The sequence below is a fragment of the Chenopodium album genome, chromosome 27, assembly GCF_948465745.1.
Source record: "Chenopodium album chromosome 27, dcCheAlbu1.1, whole genome shotgun sequence".
NCBI classification, from domain to species: Eukaryota; Viridiplantae; Streptophyta; class Magnoliopsida; order Caryophyllales; family Amaranthaceae; genus Chenopodium; species Chenopodium album.
This window is the reverse complement of record NC_137860.1, coordinates 6,622,352-6,648,324: the sequence shown is the minus strand read 5'-3', so window position 1 is coordinate 6,648,324 and position 25,973 is coordinate 6,622,352. Positions and strand designations below refer to the sequence as shown.

At 33.1% G+C, this 25,973-nt stretch overlaps 1 protein-coding gene across 2 annotated transcripts in view; it reads right to left on the bottom strand.

Moving 5' to 3' along the window:
- LOC145620355 (DNA-directed RNA polymerase III subunit 1-like) overlaps positions 1-25,344 on the bottom strand; it is a 36,123-nt gene extending 10,779 nt beyond the window's left edge. For both annotated transcript variants that reach the window (XM_081675020.1, XM_081675019.1), the window contains exons 1-21: positions 25,158-25,344; positions 24,798-24,928; positions 24,540-24,669; positions 23,902-24,054; positions 21,115-21,280; positions 19,302-19,444; positions 18,990-19,102; positions 18,734-18,833; positions 16,114-16,329; positions 15,862-16,010; positions 15,624-15,765; positions 15,391-15,531; positions 14,548-14,736; positions 11,733-11,955; positions 10,154-10,247; positions 8,039-8,273; positions 6,821-7,012; positions 3,963-4,061; positions 2,928-3,131; positions 2,652-2,840; positions 122-269 (exon numbers count right to left, since the gene is read on the bottom strand). In XM_081675020.1, coding sequence (XP_081531146.1) covers positions 122-269; positions 2,652-2,840; positions 2,928-3,131; positions 3,963-4,061; positions 6,821-7,012; positions 8,039-8,273; positions 10,154-10,247; positions 11,733-11,955; positions 14,548-14,736; positions 15,391-15,531; positions 15,624-15,765; positions 15,862-16,010; positions 16,114-16,329; positions 18,734-18,833; positions 18,990-19,102; positions 19,302-19,444; positions 21,115-21,280; positions 23,902-24,054; positions 24,540-24,669; positions 24,798-24,868 — 3,097 coding nt within the window. In that variant the 5' untranslated portion in view covers positions 24,869-24,928; positions 25,158-25,344. The remainder of the gene's footprint in view (positions 1-121; positions 270-2,651; positions 2,841-2,927; positions 3,132-3,962; positions 4,062-6,820; positions 7,013-8,038; positions 8,274-10,153; positions 10,248-11,732; positions 11,956-14,547; positions 14,737-15,390; positions 15,532-15,623; positions 15,766-15,861; positions 16,011-16,113; positions 16,330-18,733; positions 18,834-18,989; positions 19,103-19,301; positions 19,445-21,114; positions 21,281-23,901; positions 24,055-24,539; positions 24,670-24,797; positions 24,929-25,157) is intronic.
- Positions 25,345-25,973: the final 629 nt, after the last annotated feature.

Below are 25,973 nucleotides of genomic sequence, written 5' to 3'. Positions count from 1 at the left end.
CTACGTTTTCACTTTATATGACTTAATTAGCCCACGGGGGGTGGGGATAGAAATTAAGATTGAGATAGGGGATTGGGTGAATGGAGAGGATGAAATGAAACTTTCAACAATGGACACTTACTCATGCTGGCAACCCCAGCAAAATGAAAAGTTTTCAAAGTCATTTGCGTCCCGGGCTCTCCAATACTCTGAGCCCCAATTGCTCCGATAGCAGTTCCAGCTTCAATCCTTTTTAAACGAAGCCGAGAAATGCAAGCATCCAAGAACACCTTCACAATGTTTGACAAATAAGAAAATAAAATATATAAATATATATATATATATATATATATATATATATATATATATATATATATATATATATATGTATATTAGAAATGTCTAAACAGAGAAATGTGTGAAGCCAAAACAGCAATATATACCGCAGCTCCTTTTCCGTATTTTAATATTAGTACCAAAAACATGGCACTTGAGACATACAGTTATACCATACATAAATACACCCAAGTAAAAATAAAATATATGCAAATCTGACAAGCTTCGATGCTACTGTCAATAGCAGGAATTAGGAACAACACCCTGCATGTGTAGTTTTATACGAAGTACATAATCTGCAAGATTACCAACAGACGAGTAAACACTTCCTGGTTATTTTTTCCTTGGAAGCTGTAAGCCAACATTCTATGTGAGTTCACCTTGACCATGAGACAGCCATAAATAACAATATAGATTATTGGGTTATGCTACTTTGCTAGGTTTCTGGTTTAGCAATGCTATGAATAAAAAGACAATAGATATCAAGGTTACAAGGGACGAGTTTCAATTGGGTACGCGGTACAAAAACGGATATGCAGAATGCTAACTTGGGTTAATCCGGTGTGATGGGTCTGGTTTCTCTTCAAAAATCTGATAACATATTAACTATATAATGATGTAGTGCCTATCTGATGATGAATAAAATTTGAAGTACTCCTAAACGAAATATAATGTACATTAAAAAGAAAAAAAAAATAGATAAAGGTGTAGGTCCTATTAAATTATTACAAAGAAAAAAAGTTAATCGATTGTGGATCCAAATAAATTATTTAAAGGGAAAAGAGGATAACGGTGTGTGGGGACCGAAATTTAAGCCCAAAAAATTATTCCAATATTCAATTATCTCATTTCTCTCTCCGCTATCCTCTTGAACGGATCGACCCGTCTTCAACCTTCCCTTATCCAACCTTTTTGAAACTTCACAAAGCTTAAAGACATTGACAATTTAACAATCTCTAAACCATGAAATAGCAAACTCAAGCTTTGAAATTGGGTGTCATAACTGTCCTTTTAGGGTGTCTGCCTTGCTCTAGCAAAAAGTTCTAGGCTTTGAACGCTTGGCAACACAAGGCTTAAATTCTTCTATGATCGGTCTAGATCCAACAAGAGCTAAATATCTTTGACTCAATGCATATCCCACTCATGTGGCTCAGCCTTGCATGTCCATGCACCATAGTCAACGATCGAGTGATAGGTTTCTCTAGGTGCCCAAAAGGTGGTAACACTAGTAGGAAAAGAGAACATTTAATGGAATAGGAACTAGTATATTGACCGAAAGAGGAAGGAGGATTATTTGTTTGAAAACTGGTTATAAAGATTGTTGCTATGATGGAAAGACTGCAATACCTTCCTTTGGAACCTCAATGGTTGGCAATTTACTCAATAATAGGTGAAATGAACAATGTAGGGTGTGGGTTACCCATTATTTTTATCTTCCTCTCATAGTGATGATTATTGTAGTAGAACATATCAAAATGTTAAGAGAGGTGAACATCTATTTTTTGGAAAAATTTAAGTTACGAAGGCATCCTTGCGATAGAGAAATAGATGAGTCACTGTGATTTTTTAAGACCATAACTGTCAAAGGTAGAGGATAGTGCAGTAGTTAGGATGATTTCTTGCAATTCTTATTTAGTTCACCATCCTTCGCCAACGAGGTTCCCCGCCTCTTCAAGATCTATGGATATAATTGAAAGGATAAAGTTGCTAAGGTGAGCAATTGCGCAGACCTTGGCATTGAGGAAAATGAACACTAATAATATGCTCTCCAAAGAAGAAGACCATTGATGGCTATCACCTGATATGTGTGTGTTATGTCATGCCTACAGTGTGACGTGCTCATATGACTTTGTTTAGTGTGATGCCAAGTAATATTTGGAGGATACTCTTTCATGTACAAAGGGAAAAACTAGTTCCAAGTAAAGTTTTAGATCTCTTGTATGTCAGCTTTGAAGGCTTTGGAAGAGCAAATGGGATGAAGATATGGAGGCAAAATGCTCTTATGGCAATAATGTGGTGTTTAAGGTTTAAAGTGGAATGCATATTTTCGCAAGGGAGCCACATGATCGCTGATTTGTTGTGTGATAGAATAATTCACTATGATTCTTGTTAGTCTAAATCAACAGGGAATCAAAGAGTTATATGGTTGGGGAATTCGGATGTGATTGGGCTAGTGCATAAGTTCAAGAACAGCTTGTCCTCTGTTATTGTACTATTGTACATACTGCTGCTATTTGCTCATTTATAAAGAGATCTTTTATCACCAGGAAAAAAAAATAATAATAATAAATAAATAAATAAATAAAAACCCCTCAGATTAAATTAAAAAGTACTACCTGCAGTTGCTGCTCAGAAACATAGCATTTTCTTTCAGATAATTTATTGAAAAAATCTAATAACTTCATCTTGAAGGCACCGGAGCAACCACCACCGGTACTCATATCATAATCTGAAAGCCTCTTATCTATGATTTCAGAGATTACTGTATGAGACAGATTCATATTTCCCCTTGCAGGGCAAGTAGCCTGCACAAAGTAACTTGTTAGATCAAAGTTTCATATCTTAGGTGCAACACTGGCTTGACAATCTGGAAAGCTATGAAAAAATTATACCTCCACTTTGAAACGCAATCGCTCAAAATCCAGCGGAAATCCTTCTGCCCCTTCCATTTGAGCCGGATCCATACCATCATCACCATAAAAAAATTGAACAATAGTTCCATTAGAATTTCTTACAGTCATGTCATAATGAACTGCTAGGTCCTCCAGGCATTTCATCAGTCTACGTGACATATAACCAGTGTCAGCAGTTTTCACCTGCAGCAAAGGCCATTTATTACATAAACCACTCATTACATGATTTAATGCTGCCAAAATTGAAACAACTATACATAGTAGACAAAGTAAAAAAAAAAACTTAAGTAAAGGAAGCAGAAAGCATATAGATCAAAATCTCATTTACATATTAGATCATAAAATTAATGATTGATATTAAATAACCTTAGACATATGCTCCGTATTTACCTAGCAAAATGTGAAAAGTATTTCAATAAAAAATTTCAGAGTACTCTCGTTGAACATATACTCTGTGATTTAGAATTTGGCCATGGTGTCAAAGAACTTCAAAAACAATGTACTGCCTCAATTTCATCCCAGCTAGTAATATTTACATCCAGTCAAATTCCGATCATATAAAGTAAACTACGTTTACAAAAGCTACCATTTAACAAGTGTATACATGGAAAAATATGCTCGTATATCCTTTGCAAGTTATCATACTACAACCATAAGTCTAATTGACATGATATGGTTTATATGCTGAAATTTATCTCATCAAATATTTTTGTATATCTTGAATTGCTTCTGAGATCAGAAGAAACAAAGGGAGGAAAAAAAAAGGAGGGGGGACAATCCTTTATCATAGTAAGGAACTAGTAGTTGCATGAACCACGAGGTACTGGCCCATGTTTAGACACTCAACTTTTGTAAACAATTGACTACAAAATTTTTACAACGTGATAAAGAGCTGTCATGGTTGACAGTTTGAAAACTTATGATTTTGTAAACAGGGTGAAATAAACAGACATACAAGCTCAAAAATAATACAGTAATCAAAACAAATATACACATTTAGTAGTTTCAACATACAGCTGTATCCACAAGGCCTTCTCTCCCTCCCATAGTATGGAAAAAAAACTCTGTAGCTGTCAAGCCGCTGTAAAAAGAATTAGCCACAAAACCCTTAGCCTGCAGAAATCAGACAATGAATTATTTCTTGGCACAAGGCATGCTCAAATCTACTACGTACTCTATTATCCAAACTGTCTTGACTACTTCATTAATATTTTTTATTCCATATTATCTGGCCTTTACCACTGATAACATACTTGCAGTTCTAAATACCAGTACTATAATACATGTTTCTTTTAAACTTGTGCAGTACTTTTAATAGCACTTAAAATTGGCGTAGGAGTAAAACATACAAATACATTCGTAGTATACGTGCATATGCAAGGGGCAGTCAGTAGAGAAATTATTAATGTATCAGACTAGACCAATTTCAAACAAGATCCCTGATATGCAACTTTCCAAAACATGCATTTTTGTTTTTATAAAAAATATCACAATTGAAAAACATCTGTCTCAATGTGAACACATTAACCAGCCTCTAACAGACAGACATACTGCATTGCAGGAGAAGTTTAAAACATACTAGGTTAAGTCCCGTGCCATGCACGGTAATTTTTAAAACTTAATACTTATCATTAGTTTAACACTATTATTTAATTATAAAAAATTATACATAATTGCAAAATAGGATGAAAGTACTATAATTACAAAAAAAAATTTAAAAAAAAATTATCACACTAAAGAAAATAGAGAGAATAATATATACACGACTAATAAAAATAACTATGAATTACATCACAAAATTATAGATAGAAAACTTTTATTGCATAATATTGTATAAAGAGAGTGAGGGATAGCTCAAGTGGTTAGAGCTCCCTCCCGGTTACAGGAGATCCTGAAATCGATTCTCACCCCCGCCCTTGTGGCTCTCTAAACACCAAAAAAAATAATATTGTATAAAAAAAAATATCTTTGTTTGATTGTGTACAAATGGAATATACATATCAAATAGGAAGTGAAATATTATTGCATAGTTTGTATTAAAAACTTCTCCAAGAAGCTTTGGCCAAAAAAAAACTTTTGGAGGGAAAATTCTTAACCAGGAGATGACATGTGTCATTCCTGGTTTCGCCTTTAGTATAAAGTTATAGATTTCTATAATGCATCTCTGAAATCCATTAAACTCCCCATATCAAGAACACGAGGAGCTCCTCAGTAACATGTGAGACGTGCGATGCTAAAACTAGATGATAACAGGATTCTATTTTCTCAGAAAACTAATCCCAATGTAACAAATAACCACAAAAGTGATGTTACATTCCTTGGTGCCCTACAATAATTTCCTTATCATATAACTAAGTCGCTTAACCAACATCCCAAGCATTATCCAGGTAATACCAAACCGTTTGCTTGATATAATAAGTAGCTCAACCAGCATACCTAGCAATTTTTACCTAAAAAAGTCATTTTTCCTTTATTGACAATATACAAGTAAATTTCCTGATTCTATCATAGTGCAAATTTCAGTAGTTAATAAGGGTGAAAGAGAAGATATCGAGGCTGCAATATAAAACTAGTAACTATTTATGCACATATAATATTAATCCCTCTTTCCCAATATAAAATATCAATTCACTCAAATTTTGTCCCTAAATAAAAGTCTCATTTTACCTTTGCCTACTTTTTTATTGACTTTTAATCAACCCACCCCCGCTACCTTCTCTATTTATTCAATTTAAACAAGTACCATGTGTCATAATTAAAAGCATTCAAAATCTATCATTGATGAAAAACAAATGGTGAAGCGATGTCTATATGACAAGAAAATGTTTTCATTTTATCCCAAAACGTGGGTGAATGAATATAAATTTCCAAAATTATATCACAAAGAAAATCTGAATACATTATTTAAAAAAAAAGGGAAATGAATGGAAGACGAATATTGTATATATATATATGGATTTTTCTAAATAGTAACCTTGTGGTATTCACTATTCTAAGCTATGCCCTCCCCTTTTCAAACTTCTACGCTATAACCTCAAGGTACATTAAGTGATTACGATGTAACCTTAGCGTTAACCTTCCGTTAGTTGTTACCATTAGTGGGGTCTCCTTTACACTTATTAAAAAAAATTCTCGATTTGCGTACTCAAAAATGTTCCGTTAAAGGTTTTAGGGGTCATTTTAGCTCCTAAAGATCCAAAATGAGCTCGAATTTGGCAAAAAATAACGTAGAAGCCCCGTTTTGTGAATTTAGATTTCCGTAGTTAAAATAAGAATTCAGAAAACGGGGTTTTTACATTTTTTTTTTTTTTTGTCAAATCGGAGAAAATGACCCCTAAAACCTTTAACGGAATTTTTTTGCAACACACAAACTAGGAAAAAAAAATTAAAAGTGCAAAATGAGTCCCACTAACAGTGATTGTTAACGCTGGAATAACGGCATTAAGAGCATAATTGTAAGACGAAGGTTACAGTGTGTAATTTTCAAAAGGTGGGGGCACACCTTGGAAAAGTCAATACTGGAATAGTGTAGAAAAGTACCCGTTCTTTTATATATAGCCGTTCTTTTATTATTGCACCATGTAGGTTGGACACACTTTTTTTGGTAGTGGAAAAAAGGAAGAGAGAGAGGTGTAAAAGTACAAAATTATTCATGTGATGTAAACATAAAATAATTAACCAAGTGTTAAAAGCAAGAATATATTGGGTATTTGCAGTGTGAACACATATATTTTGTTTCCTAAAATAGATATGGTGCAATATTTGTGAAACTTACTTAAAAGGCAAGTGGTGCAATAATTAAAAAACAGAGGAAGTATAAAATTTTTTGAAAGTACATCAAATATATTCATCAAGAACTAGACGAAACATACTTCTGGAGTCTTGGAATTTCTAGGAAAGTGTGGCAGACTGCGATCAATGAAGCCATCAGGTGCTCTGCGCCCTCCAACTGCTTGCTGACCTACACATGCAACCATTTGGCTGATATTGATTGGGGAACCTTTTGAGCCACATTGTGACATGATTAATGGGCTATTCCTCCAATGGAGCTCTTTCATGCAAACCTAGAAATGTATCCATACAGATTAATTATTTTGATAAAGTTAATAATCGGCAACCAAAGGAAAAGAAATATAATATTTAATCAGCTCCTTTTTAATAAGATACAAAATGAAAGCAATAGTCCTATATGGTTATAGTCGTCCACATTGGCAGGAAAGAGTAGGCATGGTTCCTGTAGTTTGTTTAGTAAGGATATAAATTAAAGTGTTGTGCATTAATTCTGCAAGTGATCAAAAGTCAATGCTTCTAGTTCCCTGACCTTGCAGGTAGACCATCGGGTGCTCTATCTCCCATGCTTATCTTTATCTGAAGGATTGTATTGCCATTGCCCTTAAATTTTCCAAACCTGAAGATAATGCTTTATCCTAGTTCAGTCCTTTGCCTGTGCTCGCCTCTCCCTGAAGCTTAAATGGAATCGAAGAGGATATATGCTAACTCATTAGTTAGAAGTATTCACTCTGTTTCGTAATAATTGCAACACTTTACTTTTACATTCCCTACATCATAATTGCAACACTTTCTTATTTAGTAAGGATTCACTACTACTCCCTCCGTATTTAAATAAGTGAAACGTTTTGACTTTTTGCACTATTCATCTAATTCACTATAACCAATATTTGTGATTTATACATTAGAGTAAATATAGTCTTGTGAGTACTTATTGGAATCGTCTCAATGAATAGTTTATTAATGTTCACTTGTTATAATTTTTACTTATTAATAATCAAAGAAATTATCAGTCAAAGTTTTGCATTGCCGTACGTGCACAAGTGAAACGCTTCATTTATTTAAACATGGAGGAAAGGAGGGAGTATTAATTTATTTCTCTCTCCTACAAACCCCACTTACACGACTTTTATATTAGTTTCTCTCTCCTTTTAACAGTTAACATCCCCACTAACTATACTTTACATTATAAAACTCCCCACCACCATATAAATTTCCTACAACTTTGTGCAATGCCATGTATTGTTATTATTACAAAGGGGTAGTATTAATGATACATTTTAGTGGACAAAAGTCATTACCTTTCCTGCTATTTCACGAATTTCATTCAACACTTGAGTTATTTTTGCCTCTAGAGTTTGGGATGCATCACATCCGGGCATGCAAGCCAACTCTCCCTCGTTGAAGGATTTTATTAACTCATCACATGTTTTATATCCCTTGACTATATCAGAATGTTTTTGTTCAGCCAATTTTTTCCCTGGTTGAACATCATCAATGCCAATTGAAAACCCATGATTACCAATCCATCTAGCACTGCAAAAATGAAATAAAAATAAATTAAATTAAATTATATATTAAAAGGGTCACAATTTAAACATTTGCATCTCCAACATCTAGGAAGGGTTCCGAGCATACAAAAATACACTGACTCAATTCATGAAGACTATAAGAAACATGATAAAAGATATTCTGGAAAAGCTAGAGCACACGACATCATATCCAGTAGGACAGCTAGCGCAGTAGCCACCTTACATAACCACCAAGTAGGCAAGTAGTCAATTAAGAAGTACAAAAGCGACATAAAAAATTCATTAGCTGAACATCATTAGTCTAGCTTGAGCTTTCTCACCCAACAAATGCTAGTTCTTCTGTCAATACAGCATAATTTTTAATGTGAAAACATAGAGTGTCACATGCATTACAACAATAAGATCATATGAACATCAAGTATGGTAACTTGATATATATTTGTGAAGTCATTGAAGTCACTTATCCCGAAGGAGAACCATATAAAAAGAAATACAACAGGAGAATAAAGAGAGATTACTCTCTTAGAGACTTGGATTACAAGATACAAATATAGATCTTTTTATGATTATTTCCTCTAGCCCTCCAGGAACTTCAAGGTTATATATTGAGATTATAAATCAAACATCCTGTCAATGAATCAAGTCTAGTCAAGGCTGGAAGACCCAAATTACAACCAAAGATACTAGGCTTGGGTTCATCCTATTGACATAACCAAGTTCAAACATCTGAACTAGAGTTAGTACGTTCATCTAAATGTTCTAGATATTAGGAATTGAGAAAGATGAGACTTTGGCACATCAAGTTAAGAGACTTTCTATCATCATCATAAACTAAGTCCAGTAACAAGATTAAACTGCCTACCAAGATGTTTTGAATAGTGTCAAATGAAAAAATTAGTTTAACTATTGCAGAACTCTTGTTGGTTTTTTAGTCTAAGTTTGAGCATGTGGAGTAACATAAAGTCAATATTGTATTGAAGGTAGCTTATTAGTTTCCGATTTCCCGCATAATTTCTTACTTTAAAATTTTCTTTAAGGATATAGATTACAATACCAAGATGTTATAAATAGTGTCAAAAATCAAAAAATAAAATTAGTTTAACTATTGCATAACTCGTGCTGGTTTTTTAGTCTAAGTTTGAGCGTGTGGAGTAACATAAAGTCGATGTTTTATTGGTAGCTTATTAGGTTCTGATTTCCCGTATAATTTTTTATTTAAAAATATTCTTTGTGGATATAGATTACAATAGATTACAACATGTTTAAACTTACCTAAATTTGTTCATAACTATCTAATGAAATATGTTAATAAAATTTAATAGTTGCATTTAATTAATCTTTCAATGAATAAATATATGATAGGATCGATTTTTTTTTTTTATTTATAAGAAAATTACATACGCATCTTATAATAATAAATCATTAATGATATCAAAAAGTTACTTGCTTTCATATGCGTAGTACATCTTTTAATTTATCTTTTTTTTCCCAACATATATTACAATGTAAATAATTAATTATAGGTGGAGATAGATACTAAAATGTTATTTAAGTTAAAAAAAATTTTAGTCACTAAATCTTATCTTGTGTTCTTTAAAGTTGTAGCTCCATATTACTTTTACCATAGTATGTCTATATGATATACGTATAAGTAACACATTAATATAGATACTTGACACATCAAATAATGGAATAATATTTAAGTTGAATACTTGAATGTATATGGAATAAATATAATGGCCAAATAGGAAGGAATATATAAACTCATTACAAGTTTAACTCACATTTGACATAGCATACCAACTTTGCCAAAATCATAACAGAATTTTCTTGACCTGAAATAAAGCAAAAGAATATGCACTAGCAACATTGTTGAGCATTTACCTCAGTTTTGCTAATCGATTCATGCAAGCAGCAGCAGCATGCGCATTATAGTCTCGAACAAGGACAGAGAAAAGCCCAACTTTATTGCCATTTCCTGCATTAGTTTAAAAACAATCTTTAGAGTCATCAAGTAGTTGCAATGTCATATCTAGCAACTCTGTTTTTCCTCCAAAAATCAGGATCACTCATGTATATTGAAGCCAATATGCTGGCTTCAGAATAAAATAGCCATCCAATTTTCAAAGCAGGCAATATTAATTATCAAAACTAGACTTCTTAGAGGCTTGTAATACCCTTTTAAAAAAAATTGAATAGCAAACAGGTTATAGAATATGGCATCATCTTCTTTAGGCTCTATTCTTTCCACATCCAAAAGCCTTATGTGAACTTAGTTTCCCATATATGACCTCATCTGAACTTATTGTCTTATTTTTCCTTATGAAGGCTTACATGAACATATTGGCCTTTATCTCAATTTAGTTGTGAATTGAGCTTGGGTAAGGGTAACCCTTATTAAAGGGTTCATTACCTATTGGCCCCCTTTTTAAGTATGTCTTAAACTTTTAAGCATTTAGTTAGGAACGGAGAAAGGTTAGGGATTTTTTGTATATAAAAACTCTAGATCTAAATATGTTGATGGTTTTGTTCAAAATTCATTAATAAAAGTTATGATTGAAAGCAAGAATAAGGGTTTCATACTGAAGCAATAAATTTATTAAAAAGTCACAGAGGGAACTCTTTTAAACTCTACATTTTGAACTTTTACTGAAAAGAAAACACAAAATAATATCAAATGCCATCATAAAGCCAAATTTCTTAATCACTCTGATGTACAATTGCTACATGGAGTGATTTTCAGTCAGCTTTGGGTCTCAAATATTAAAATTCCATCAACCACCACAAGACATTTGTAAGTTCCTCAATGAGAGGCCTTAAGACTTTTTTTTTCTTTTCTAGTGTATATATCCCTCCTACTACCCTCTGTAGCTCTCAACTATTTCGTTTAACTAATTAAAATCCTAAAGTTCTTATTTGATAGATAATTATAGCTTTGCGTTTTAAATATATAAATAACTAGAAAAAAAAAAGGAGGGGGGAGGGGGGAAGTGAGGGGAGCTAATAATCATTTAATACAAACTAAAGGAAAGGGCATCTAGTCAAAGCACTACATAATCTTTATCAATCATAATCAATCACCTTAATATGATAGTCTATTTTTCCTTCACACGTATTACATCTAAACACTCTTATTCATAGTCCTCATAGTCCAAAGGTAGGACAAGGGAATCCTATTTCCCTAAGATGATATAAATTGTACTAGCTTAGTTTCAAATGATCTTAACATTTGCCATTTACAGAAATTATAACAAAGGAGAGAGGGTGTGTGTGAGCAAGTAAGCAGTTTAAGAATAAGGCACATAGAGTATGGTGAATTCGCGGAAATGTAAAATTGTTGTGGGACACAGCATAAGATAGTAGATGGATGTGGAAAAATAGAACATGTTAACTGTGAAACGGAGGTATGATATAATGATAACTACATAAATAAATAATCCAATAGCAAAGTTTAAAAGCTGACCTAAGGTAGTTTTTCCTAATTGCCCAGACATTAGTTCACTGTTGCGGAAGTAAACAAAACCATCGTTCGGACACATGGTTTCCTCCTTACAGTACTTGGTCTCTCTATCTTCAATTTTGCGATATATCTTCTCTTTCACCATAAGATTTACGAAGACTTTCAATTGTGCATTTGGACGTAATAGAACATTAAATAATTGTTTACCCGTCCAAAGCTCAACTGGCTACAAAACAGCGAAGGCGGTTAAGTCACTAAGCAATACCAAAGAAATGAAAGTTGCATAACATAATACTAGTATGCTCCATCAATGCTCATTGGAAAAACACATCATTGTTATATATAATTTTCTACCTTCTCTACTTACAAAATATTATTTTTCCAGAAGAAAACTTTCTTTGATTTTCGTTCGTTAATTAGCCACAACCCACCCCCGCAAGCACCCAAAAAAGAAAAAAGAATATTAATAACTCCAACTTTCCTTTCACATCAAGCACCCATGTAGCATACTCAACACTCGCACACAGTGTTATGACACCAAGACTCTTCCCTTGGGCCAAAGTCAGACAAAATTTTTGTAAAATGGTTATTTCAAACACTTAATTTTGTGCGCAACACTGCTAAACTAGTCTAACCAACATTTTACAAAAATGCATTTGACATGACCTCTCTGATTGATTAAATCATTTATTTAGAAAGAAGTTTGGGGAGCCTCACAAACCCTGTTATTGCAGACATGCTAAACAATTTTCCAGCTAGGGGTTTGTGGTAAGGAATTCAATTCTCCTTGTTATATTACTTTCCATACTTAGTACAAAGATCTCTATATGCTTGTCCTCAAATCTTAGCCACCAAGACAAGGTAAGTGGGTTGAAGCTATCTGGGATAAAAACAGTGTACCTTGCATCAATTTAGGGATACCCTATGAGGGGTATTCCACGCGGTTGTTCCATCATACATGGTACATTCAGCATGTGTATATTGTATACTACTGTTGATTTTTTCAGATTATTCTTTATTATCTAAGTATAAATAAATTTTTTATCTAAAGAGCACAAGGGGTTACAAGGTATGGCTGTGATAGTAACAAAAAATGCAGCCCCCATTGTCTAGCTTCAACAAGTATTAATCTTCAAGGTGGAGAAAAACAAATGAAAACGATTTACTGCTCTCAGTCATAATCAGAATCAATCAAATTCATCAAATGCAGAAAAATAAAGCAAAACAACAAAAACAACAACAACAATCAAAGCCTTAATCCCAAAGATGGGTCGGCTACATGGTCCAAAAAACTTCTTCATGTCCTTTTAAACATCTTTTATGTAAGTGTTATCTTTTATCTTTCCTTGCCTCTTCTGAGATCTCCTTAATCTAACCCTCTACTTTCCTTACAAGCACGTCTTTCAATCTCCATCTAACATGCCCAAACCAACACAATCAGCTCCCCCTTATTTTTTATTCTCAATCTCCACAACTCCAAATTTCCACCTAACATCTTCATTTCAAATTCCATCCTTTAAGATGTTCCCACACATCCATCTCAAAATCTGCATCTCTAGTTCTCTACTACATCTTCTTAATATAATATGTCCTATGAAGCTACAAATAGGTGGATGTCCAAAACAAAAAAACTCCCATCTACACCTTTTAGTTTCCTTGGGCAGATGGGCAGCAATGCAAGGGATAGACCATCATCCAAAACCGACCCACTCCATCACCGCCTGTCATTCGCTTATTTCGGGTTTTCATCCTTTATTTAAAATTAGGTGGATTAGACAACCAGGTTTCCATTTAAACTTCAATCCTACAGATTTGAAAATTACATTTTAGCATTCTACTTCGACATAAACATGTCTTGTTTTCCAATAAGCAACATAATCTATGGACGAAGCTACTATAAAACAGTTGTATAAACTTTTGATTTGCGCATCATCAAGCTTTTTTTACATAAAATATGATGAAATCAATCAATCAAATACTAGTTTGGCTCATGTCATGGGATGTGACAAATTTTGTACACTGGCATAAAAATATGATGAAATGAACCCGCTAAATAGAGCTATGTGTATTATGGAGTAATAAATAAATTATGTCAGAGATGTAACTCATGCAAGTCTTTTCTCCAACTAAAGGCTTTTTTTTTTTTGGCAAAGCCTTTATATTCAAACATTCATTTTTTGTTGGGCGCTTAACCCCTTAACTTTCATCTAGAAGAATTTTCTTCAAATTTATCATTGAGACCTGGGAAAATAAACGATAGTGATACTTCACAACTTGTTAGACAAACCATGAACATTTCTATTCAATTGTGATATAATGAAAAGCTTTAGTGTACTGTCATTCAATTTATAAACTTCCTCTGTTTTTCAATACTTGCAACACTTTACTCAAATGGATTTGTCATAATACTTCCAACACACTAAAATTGGAAGGTATTTTGGGTGAAAAGTTGTCATATTACCCTTGTTTAAAGCTCATGGCCCACTTAATAATACTCAAAACAATATCTTAACACCATATACGTTAATTAAATAATGTGAGATCTACTTTTCTTATATACCGTGAATAAGTGTGTGTTGCAAGTATTAAAAACAAAGGAAGTATTTTTTTTTACATTTAACAAGGTTGACTAGTAGTATAGTATTGTATACTTTGTATCTACTTTATGCCAATTACAAAAGACAAAAAGAACATATACTTCATTAAACCCACTTAGAAATATTATATCATCCAATTATAAAGAACAAATTCATATAACATAGATATAGCGCCCACAACAAACCTTAATTAACTCTAGTAACATTATTACTCAACTAACCTTAATCAAGGCTGGTGTTGGCAAATCGATGATTTCCATTCCATCTCCCATATAAGAACACATAAGAGAAAATGTTGCACGGTCATAAAATGTGTCCTTTCTAGTAATTAAATAAGACGAAGTCAAGAAATCCTGAGTAGAAGCAACCAAAATAGTTCCATTTTTCGGTGTACAAAGATTGTTTTGAACCTGCAATGAGGACAAAATATACAGTGACTATTAATTAACTACTAGTGCAGCACCATTAGACAAATGAAAGATCATGCTAGAGCACCATTACCACCTACATCACCGAAAAGGCAATAAATTGGGATACAAATCACCTTGTACATAGTAATGCAAGATATAAATCACCTTGTACATAATTATGCAAAATACAAATCATCCAGTACATGTTAACGCAAGTCATATTTCATTCAGGAATACCACATTTGGGTGGTTAAAAAAGTCTTATTGATGTTAAGTGACATGATAAACTATGTGAGCAAGATGATATCCTAGACCAATAAGAAACAAGAGGTAGATTCTACAAAATTCCAAGACTCAACTCATTACCACATACAAACACCTAACATAGATATTATTGAACATCATTCATATGTTCCTGCTAAGTTTGCACGTCATCTTAGGCATGGAGCCACAGAATTATTCTTACGCAAACATTTGGCACAAAGAACTACTGCCAAACAAGTAACAAATAAACAAATTACAAAACACATCACAATAACTGGCTACATGATAAAGGCAAAATCACAATTCACAACAGATGCAAGAATTGTGAGTATGCGCAATTATTGGGATCAATAAAATCTAGTATTCTCGATGACTAAAATTTAAGTTTACCCCCATCAACAATAAAGCCTCTGCTCGGGCCTCCTGTGTTTGTGGGACATGCATATTCATCTCATCACCGTCAAAATCAGCATTGTACGGATTGCAAACAGATTCATTGAATCTCAAAGTTCTCCATGGCATTATTCTAGCCTACAAGCAAACATATAGAAGTCAACAATTAGCCTCAATGATGTAAATGAAAATATTAAAGCATAACATCATTTTTGAAAATATCCCATCACCCTGTGGCACATGATAGACATCCGATGCAAACTCGGTTGCCTGTTAAAAAGAACAACATCACCATCTTCTAGGTGACGATGGACAACGTAGCCAAACTTCAACTCATCAGCAATCCGTTTTCTAGCAGAAAATGATAAGTCCCTGCAAAAGAAATATGTTCCATAAGATGGTCTAGTAAAAAAAAAAAAAAAAAAGTATATTCAGGTATATTATCACATGTCAACAATAATTTCTCACTTTTTATCCCCATTGAGCTCAACGACAAACTTTGCACCCGGATACTTCTTTGGCCCATTACGTACACACTGCCTCAACTTTTCGATATTGTGATGGTTTACACATTCAGGGTAAGTCAAAATCGATGCCATTAGCAGTGGAACGGCAACCTGTAAGAGAAAAAGTTTTTTTGTTTTTAAACCCAAACAATGAAACAAAAAAAGATTACTTAAAAAAAAAAAAAAGAAATTGCTGAAAATAAAATTCTTAAACCTCCGTGATTTTCAAATTAGGATCAGGTGAAATGACGGTCCTTCCAGTAAATTCAACACGCTTCCCAGACAGATTCCCACGAAAGCGTCCCTGTTTTCCCTTTAGACGTTGAACAAACCCACTCAATGGCTTTGTAGGTTGTTGGGATTGTAAAGCAACACGTACATCGCTGTTTATGTATTGAGCCACTTCAACTTGAAGGTAATCCCAGTCATCCTGATAAATGATAAATGTCATAGTTACTATCAAAGTTTCATACATGCTTGCATGGTCATTATAATTAAAAGCAAAAATATAGTTCTTCATGACAGGATCATAACTACTTCAAATAATCTTCCAACCAATGAAAGCAGATTACGACATATCATAGAATTACAATCAGAAATGTGGAACTTGAGTAACAGTATCAAAATCAGATTTCTTGTTTGCGTGTTAGACATATCTAGTTTCAACAATTTTTTAAGCAGATTTGTGTAACTCATATAGCACATCAATGTTGCCTGGGCTAATTTGGAACAGAGATGCTGATAGCTCATACTAAAATTCAAATAGTGTAGATAGAACCTAGACTGATAGGTTATTCACAACGATTTTGTGTCATTATTTTGTACTCCCTCCATTCCATATTATCATTCTTTAAATTATATATCAATGGTTTATTCGATCATCAGATTAAATATATATGCCATATTACAAGTGAGTTTAGAATACCAAAATGCCAATGCATAACTAATGTCACCTTAACAAATATGCATGCCCTTAAAAGACACTTGACTTAGAATTGTAGGGTTATAGTACTGCACACAAATATATTGTTTCTATAGGTTACTGAAATAATGAGACCTTGCATGGACATTAATAATTGACGTAGGAAAGAGAGAAGATATCATATTCAAGAGTTATATAAAAACAAAAGGATGAGTAGAATTGTAATGAAAAAGGAGGCCATCAGCTTTCTACCCATAATGAAGGCAATTGTGTATATATATGGATTTAATATGCATAAGTGTAGCTCAAATACCATGTGCATATTTTTTTAATTTGCAACTTTTTGTAACTCAAATATGATTCGAGTATTTTACATTTCCTCATCCTTCTCAATTTAAGAAACTTTTAAAATCATTGCAAGTCATACAATTATTTTCCGCATAACATGCTACCTGCCCCTTCTCCCTATCCGATTTCTTTTTTCTTGATTACAATATATGATTCCTCATTTGATAAACTGGTTTTGTGAAAATTTTAAGTTTAATATTTGCACATTTTTGTACAGTGGCTATATTTGTTCATAAGATAACCCTAATTAATATAACTAACCTCAATTTACATGCAAATGCAAACCCCATAAACATCTAGAGCTGTAACCATAGAAATTGCAGATCTCATGCTAAACAATAAGTACACAAACAAACATATAAATAAATAAATAAATAAAAAGATGAGATCCTATGAGAAGATAATTAAATTTATAGAGACGATAAAAATAGATGTGCCCCGCATTAGCCCATACAAGTGTGCCTCGTATTTAAAGGCATATGCCTATCAACTAGGCTCTAGGGTCCTTTAGGCTTAAGCGCCCCACACCTTTTAAAATTAAGATGATAATGGGAGAAAGTTTAGATATAAAGGTAAAGGAAACCTCCGAAAGAATGCAAATGGAATTGTATATCATGTTAATCATATCTAACAACATTAAAGAAAAGCTCAATAATACCACCATAATACCCTTACTTCTTCCTAAATACAAAACACAGTGAACCATAATACCCTTACTTCTTAATTAAAAAGCTTACAAAATCAATCAGACAACATTAATATAATGTGTGGCAAACAAACCAATTAAACAGTTAACAGCCATGATTGCAAACGGCATATTCCACACCTGCACAATACTCACAATGCAAAAGTGGAATATCCATGGATGTACTATTATTTTTGTCCTAGTTTCACAATCTTCTACATCAAAGGAAAGAATTACAACTTCACAAAAATTATTCACTCTTCAAATATACATAATTTCTAATAAAACCCCTTAACGTTTGTTTACCAACAAATTTTTTTAATAAAAACATAAACATGCAATACATATTATTGGACAACATGAACAAAAGCTAGGATTTAGCAACTAAGTTTCCATCTCCATCCTTCATGTAACTAATCCTTACAACCTCATATAACATCGAATTTTCATGTAATTTTTCTTTTAGAATTTGTCTCAGATTCAAAATTTAAATCCTGAACACAGTGACATGTTTGCCAAAAAAAAAAAAAAAATTAAAATAAATAAAAAAATAAATAAAAATAAATTTTTAAAAAAAATCATACACTAATACATCCTCCGTTTTTTAGTTGCAACATTTTTACTTCTTACGTTTGCCAATGCACAACTCAACCATTAATATCTCTAATTACCAACAAATAAAATCAAGTTTATAAAAATTTAAAAGTTTAGGGTACATAAAGACAAATATAACAAGATCTCACATGACTATGCTTTTTCTTAAAGGTGAATCACTAAAGAAAATTAAAGTAAAACGTGTGAATAAATGGACGCGCTGCAACTAAATAAAAAACGGAGTTAATAGATATAAAACGAAGGAGTCAATCATCAGTATCTTACCAGAATTTTAGATGAGCTGCTAGGTTCTTGCAGACCCTGATGAAGGCAAGCATTTGCTTGAATAATTCTCTTTAACCTTTCAGTTATATCATTTTCGTTGCTGCAAGTGTTAAGAAGGAAGAGGATATAACATCTGAATGTGACTTGAAATGCTGATGTAATGTAAGTATTTGTCTTAGGGAAATTCTTTTGGTAGAGAGCATAATTGGAAGTCAATTAAGAAAAAGGCACAAGTAGATAATAATAGAGGCTTGACCTTTGAATTCCTCCATCAACAAAAACAGACGGACGAAGGGCCAATGGAGGAACAGATATGTTGGTGATTATAAGATTCTCTGGTCTATTATTTAAATAGAGCAACTCACAATCCTGCAAAATGATAAAGACATATACTTGAGCTATTTAAGGATTTAATACTTCCATCCATCAACCATCTCTATTTATTTAATTCAGCTACATTGTATATACAGCCTACACTTTCACACACGCACGCGAGCACATATTCACACAAAGCAAGAGAGAAAGAAAAATTAAAGACAACATAAATAATAGCATTAAAGTATTTCACCTGATCCAGCATTTGATTAAACAATAATAAAGCATCATGTGGATTTATGAGAGGAGAGGAGTATCCATTATCTTCTTGGTTTTTATCCTGTTTTGGACGACTATGAACTATTTGTAATGCAGTTTTGCCCTTCTTGACCTTTCCTGGAATGCGTCAGTAATTGCTAAGTTTCAGCAAATATTTCAAGAGAGAGTAAATAGCACAAGACCAAAAAACGAGAAGGATACAAAGATTACAATGAAACAGCTATATTTACAAAATATGTATGCTTCACTAAACACCTGTCTTCACAGTTTTAAGTGAGGCATTATTTTTTACCCAAAATCAGTTGTAGGCCACTAGCTTGTCGGCAGAAGCTAAAATTAACACCAATAATGTTCACACCAAGTTACAGTCAAATTTCCACTTCATGTAAAAAGACAAAGCTAATGGGAAAACAATAATAATAATAACAACAACAACAATAATAATAATAACAATAACAATAACAATAACAATAACTATAACAATAACAATAATAATAATAATAACAACAGCAACACTTTAATAAATGTAAGGTGGCCCATCAGTAGGAGAAGAGGTGTGAGATAACGCCTTCAACGTTGGGAAAAGAATCAAACCCCAGAACCCAATTTAAGGAATTGGGTACAAGACTGCCATGCAAATCAAACATTTGATGATGATCAATTATGTAAAACTAAACACACAGGGTGTAACAAACTAGTAGTAATGTAAAAATGATACAAAAGAAATAAGCAGCAAGATTCAATCCTTTATAACAGAGTAAGCATTGAGGAAGGAGGGGAAGGCTTTCATTTAGTCAACGGCTTCTTACAGTGGTTACTTAAGGCCACCAATATCTAGGGGTCACAAATCTCAGAAGATCACTGATTTACACAAAAACGAGCTGCCTATCCACTAGCGCCTTCCCTATTTTATATATACAAAAGCTGCCAGAAGGATCCTAACTACCCCTATCATACTTGTCTGTTGGTGTCTTGCTCCACAATATCCAGCCAAGGTGAGGATGGGGGGCTTCAATTAAAACACATCAACATACCCTCTCATTCGACCTGACAACTAAGTTGAAACTCTCACCCATTATAACAAGAGAAAATCTAGCATTCCTTCTTAAATTTCATTTAAAAAGCAAATTTCTACAAAATTTTTAGATACTGTAACTCCCTTAAGAATAGCAATATATAAACCAAGTATTTTAGGGCCTTTATCTTAATTACATATTCAGCAAACAACAAGCCATTAAAAGAAAGCTAAATACCTATATACTCCATGTAAGAGAAACATAACATGTCACATAGTACATTGCCCAATTCAATTCCAAATTGTCTCAATGTTGTTTCAAATAATTCTAAATGAATGTAAAACATTCGAGAAGTTATCAAGGTGCCCAAGTGACAAATCTTCTCTTCTCCAATGTTCTAAAACAACTCAAGATACAAAAATTCAAATGGCTAACACATGGAAACACTTGCCATTTTCAACATAGCCACTTACAAAGAAGCATTTGATTCACAATACTTGCTTTTTTTAATCTTAGAATTTACAAATAATTTGAAATTTTATTCCAGAAAAAGTCAGACCCCAAATGAATAATAAGAAGAATTTATCACAAGTAGCAGCAAAAACATATCCTAAACAATTCCTGGATTATTAATAAATCCAAGAGGCCACTATTGTACAAAAATATATTAAAATTAACATAAAAGATGAAAAAGAGATACCAGATACACAATAGGACATTAACAAAAGCAACTACATCAACAATCGATAGGAAAGGGAAGTTATACATTACCATTCAAGGATCCGCATCTTAAACACTGCACTTCCACTTTGGTGGACAGCTTCTTTATGATCTTTTTCCTCAGATCAGTTTTCTGCAGTGAATCAAGCTTGGTATTTCTCATCTTCTTTAAGAAATCTTTACGTTCTTGTTCTGGTAGCAGGATATGTGAGCAAGACTGGAGAGTAAAGGAACATCAAGTTTAGATGACACAATAGCCACAAGTCAGGCTAGCATTTAGAAAGACAAGCAATGAACATATTAAAACATGATCTTAATGCATTCATCTGTTGAACAACCAAGCACACATAAACAAGAATGAAGATAAGAGCCAAGAGCCAAGAGCCAAAGCCAATATGGCTATGCATCACAAATTGTCAAACCATCTCGGAGAAACAATGACATTCATGCATGGAGCAGATAAGATCAGAAAATAGATCATGCAAACTTCATCCATGTAGTATAAGCTTATAATGACTTTAGAGAATATTTTCAAATACTGACTTTTTATAGCATTTATTTGTAAAAAATCAGAGATGTAAATGGTCACAGTTTTTCATTGGCAATCATAAAAATTGATACAGTACAATTAAAACAATTCTGGACACCATGGTTGGCCTTTTTCAAGGAGGTTCGACGCAGTTTACACCTAGATTAATGATGTTGCTTCTAAAGGCAGTGTATAGGCTCTGATCTGCAAGAAAAAGCTTCTAAACTGATAAAAGTATCTTTATTTTTTTAACTCATAAAGTATCTCATTTAACCCAAAAAAAAAAGCCAAAATAAAAAAGTAATGCAGTTTTCCACTGTAAAAAAAATATATTGGCATCAAGGACCTCCTCCACACCCTTCAATCCTCTTAGTCACCCTCCTTAGCACCTTAATAAAGTAGTCATGGTTTTCGAAATTTTTACCCACTAAGTTTATGCTTTGAACACAGGTCTCAACATTTGAGGTTAAGAAGTCCTATATGTCCTCAAGATTGGCACTTCCCAAGTAGATACTATGATTCTAATTATAGCCAAAAAAATATATTAAGGAATCAATCAATCAAAGCTTTAATCCCATGAGTGGGGTCGGCTACATGAACCAAAATTGGAATCATAAAGGCAAAAAAATTGGAAGGAAGTAATCTTAGTAATGACATTATAAAGAAATTCAGACACAATAACATTTAACTCTAATTTTTCACAGCATATGTCAACAACTCACATCCACACACAATAACTCAACCTACACTACTTCTAGCTTCTCATTATACTATATCTCTTAAGTTCAAACCAACAACAGAGCATTGCATATCTACTACTACTATTTCTTGTTATCACTTCTTTTCTCTCCGTATTATAGTTAGCCATGGCACAGAATAACTTTTCATTGTGCAATCAGACGTGAACTCATAACATCCATATCCAACACATTTAATATGATCAAAACGTAATTCAATTCAAACTATTAATAAATCAATTTATTTTGCAAATTATTATAGAAACTCAAACACTTCACATCAATAATTCTTAACTATTTAAAACCATATTACCTAGTCAAAACTATTGGTTACATTCGGCATATAGCGTAACTTTTAACTAATTTGAGGTTATTTTTTAACCTGGTTTGGGGTGATGTATAAGTATATAACCCATTGAATAATTATAAATTACAAAGTAATTATTTAGATAAATTTCTGAAAGGGTAATATGCATTAAAAGTGATTTTTAAAGGGTCAATTTCTTGTAAAGAGAATAACTTTGCCTATAAAAAATAGGTCACTTTCATATTATTTCGAGGAAATTGTTGTTTATTTTAAGGAAGTTTTACCTTTAGTATACAATATCTATATACTGTACACCCAATTGATTTATAATTTGGAATTAGTTAACAAGCCTAAAAGTCCAACGTTAGTAACGACTCGAAGGCACAAGGTGGGTTACGAGTTCAGGCAGTAAAGAAATGAAGTAGATGAGGAAGAAGAGGCTTATAGAAGGGAGCAGCCTAGGCTGCGACCAACCAAAGTAGGATTGGAGATGCATTTATTGCAAATGAAATCATATCTTGCTTGCTTGTTACTTAAAATTTTTAGTCTTACTAGTTAAGGACTAGTATAATTATATAACATATAATTGGTATTTAGTTTAAAAAAATATTTTATTTCAGATCTAGTATAAGTTTATAAAGACTTGTAGACTAAAGTATGACTATACTTTATCTAAAAGGGTTATGGGTCTTCATCTTTCGCACTCACAACAACAGGATGAAATTACAAACGCTCTTAGGTTTTAAGATTAGAGTTCTAGGGAGATGTAGGTTGAAATTCAAGGTATGTTATGAGGGTTGCTAATACTTGTTAATTGATTAGTGACGGTTCGTGGTTTTTTCTCTTACTATTTTGTGAGGGGTTTTTTCCACGTAAAATATCATTTGTCATTATCTTTTAATTCGCACCTTTAGTTTATATAATCAGTTGCATTGTTCGTGTTTAAGATTTCATTATTATCAAAAGTTTTTGTACCCCAATACTTCTAAAGACTCCCTTTAGGATTTGGAAACCAATTATACGCAATCTTACCCTTAATATGGCTGTTCCAATTGATCCAAAGCATCAAAAAGACAAATTTCTCAAAAATGCATTTAGAGACATGTATGTTGGTTGCATCAGAGACAAAACCCAGCAAGTTGGCAACACACATGGGAGTCACACAGCCAAAGTGACTAGAATTCCAAGCATGCATCATAAAATCTAAATATGGATACTTTGGGAGTTTGGGGAGTAAAGATCAAGAGGGTAAATACAGAACATACCTTGCAAATACACTTCAAAACATCTAGAATGGCACCAATATAGCCAATATTAAAAACAGGTAGTGCTAGAGTTAGACATCCATAATGGCCCGGACAATCTTCAAATTTTGCATTGCATGTCGCACATAGACCACTACTTTTGTTTGGAGGACCCTGTAATCAAAGAGTATATTATTGAACATCCATTAGACCATTGGAAAGCTATACATGAAGCGTATCAAACGCTACAGAATCGTATGCAAAAGAGACAAAGTTATAATGCATATTACTGAGTATTATTCTATTCAGACTGTTCTACCTTAATACCAAGCCACAAAGAGCAATTCTAAATGCATCAGAAATCATTATATGCACTACACATGCATCATGTCATTAACCACATAATTGTTGTAGATTAGGGAAAAACACATATTTCTCTTCTCTTTTCTTCGCCACCAATTCATTTTCAGGCTTTCCACACCTCTAATTATTTCCAATATTTAAAAGAACAGTCAAATTCCAATTCATGATGAAATCAATAATTATCACAATAAAATTAACACTATAACTACCCAAGAATCCGAAATTTCAATTGCATTTCTAATAAATTGGTGAAATCAGCCAAAGTTGAGAGCAAACAAATAGGAAAGAAATCCCACCATTTTGGGGTCCAATAGTCCATTGGCAATAGGCCTTTTCTGGGCATCATAATAAAGACCTTTAAAAACTTCAACTTCTGATATTTTACCAATCTCCGATGCCGAAAACATCGAAAACTTTATGCTATCACTGCAAAAATCAATGAAAAACAAAATCATAAGCCAGTAATACATCACCCGAATGAAAATCCAGTCATCGAAATTGGAAAATCAATACAAAAATTCAATAAACAATATAAAAAATAAAAGATGACTGACATTCGGCGAGGCTCATTGTCCTCGATATATGGCTGCTTAGTGAATTGTATATTCTCATAAGGCCTCAGCATCTTGAAAATTACAGAAGTTGAATTCTTGATCTTGTGGAAAATAGCAGTCCGTCGAATATGCTGAACATGGACAAAGTAATTATTAGCACAATGTCACGGTACGAAACGAGAACAGGTCCGTCCCTGAGAAAAGAGCTCTGATTTCATAGTTAAATCCTAACATTAAAGTGTTGTGCAATACCAAATTTGATTCATAATTATAGGGCATAGTGATATTTGATTCAATTATCGATATTATTCATAATTTCAGAGATATTTGATATGATGATTACAAATACAAACAACTTACCTCAGAAGTTGCTTCAATGGGGGATACAAGAACTAGTTTCACGCCAACTGCGCTTCAATGGAGAAAGTTGAGTGCGCTTCAATGGATATCTCACTAATCTGAGACTGAGAGAGACCAATTATATGAATCCCTTATGACCCGTCACCGTTATACCTTAGAAGCTGCTTCAATGGAGAACGTTAACTGCGCTTCAGAGAAATAACTGAGTGAGGTAGGAATTGAGGCCTTTTAAGAGCCATGACCCGCCATAGTTATAAATTTATAATATGATAAGATCCGTCTAATAAATAAATGGGGCGGGTTTTATATGATCGTCTAATTAGGGCCTTAGGGGACAGAGTGAGGTTTTATAAGGGTTTTAACTTTTTTTTTTTTTTTTTTTGTTTAAGAATAAGGGTTTTAACTTTTAAGTAAACTTTTTTTAAAATATTTTTAAATATTTTCACACACCAAAGCTATATCAATTTTTTTGTAAGTATTGTATTTTTTATATAACTAAGGGTCTGTTCATATTTACTTAATTTCAGTTCAGTTCAGTTCAGCTCTAATCAGTTCAGTTCAGTTCAGTTCAGTTCAGCTCTTGATTTCCTTCTCTCATAAAATATTCATTTCAGCTCAATTCAGTTCAGTTCAGTTCAGTTCCAATCAGTTCAGTTCAGTTCAGTTCAGCTCCAATCAGTTCAGTTCAGTTCAGCTCAGCTCAGTAAACGTGAACAGGCCTTAAGTTAAATTTGGTGCCATGCACGGTCATAATTAAACTTTACAAAAAAATGGTGTTAATTCAACAATAATTTATCCAAAAAAAAATATTTATAA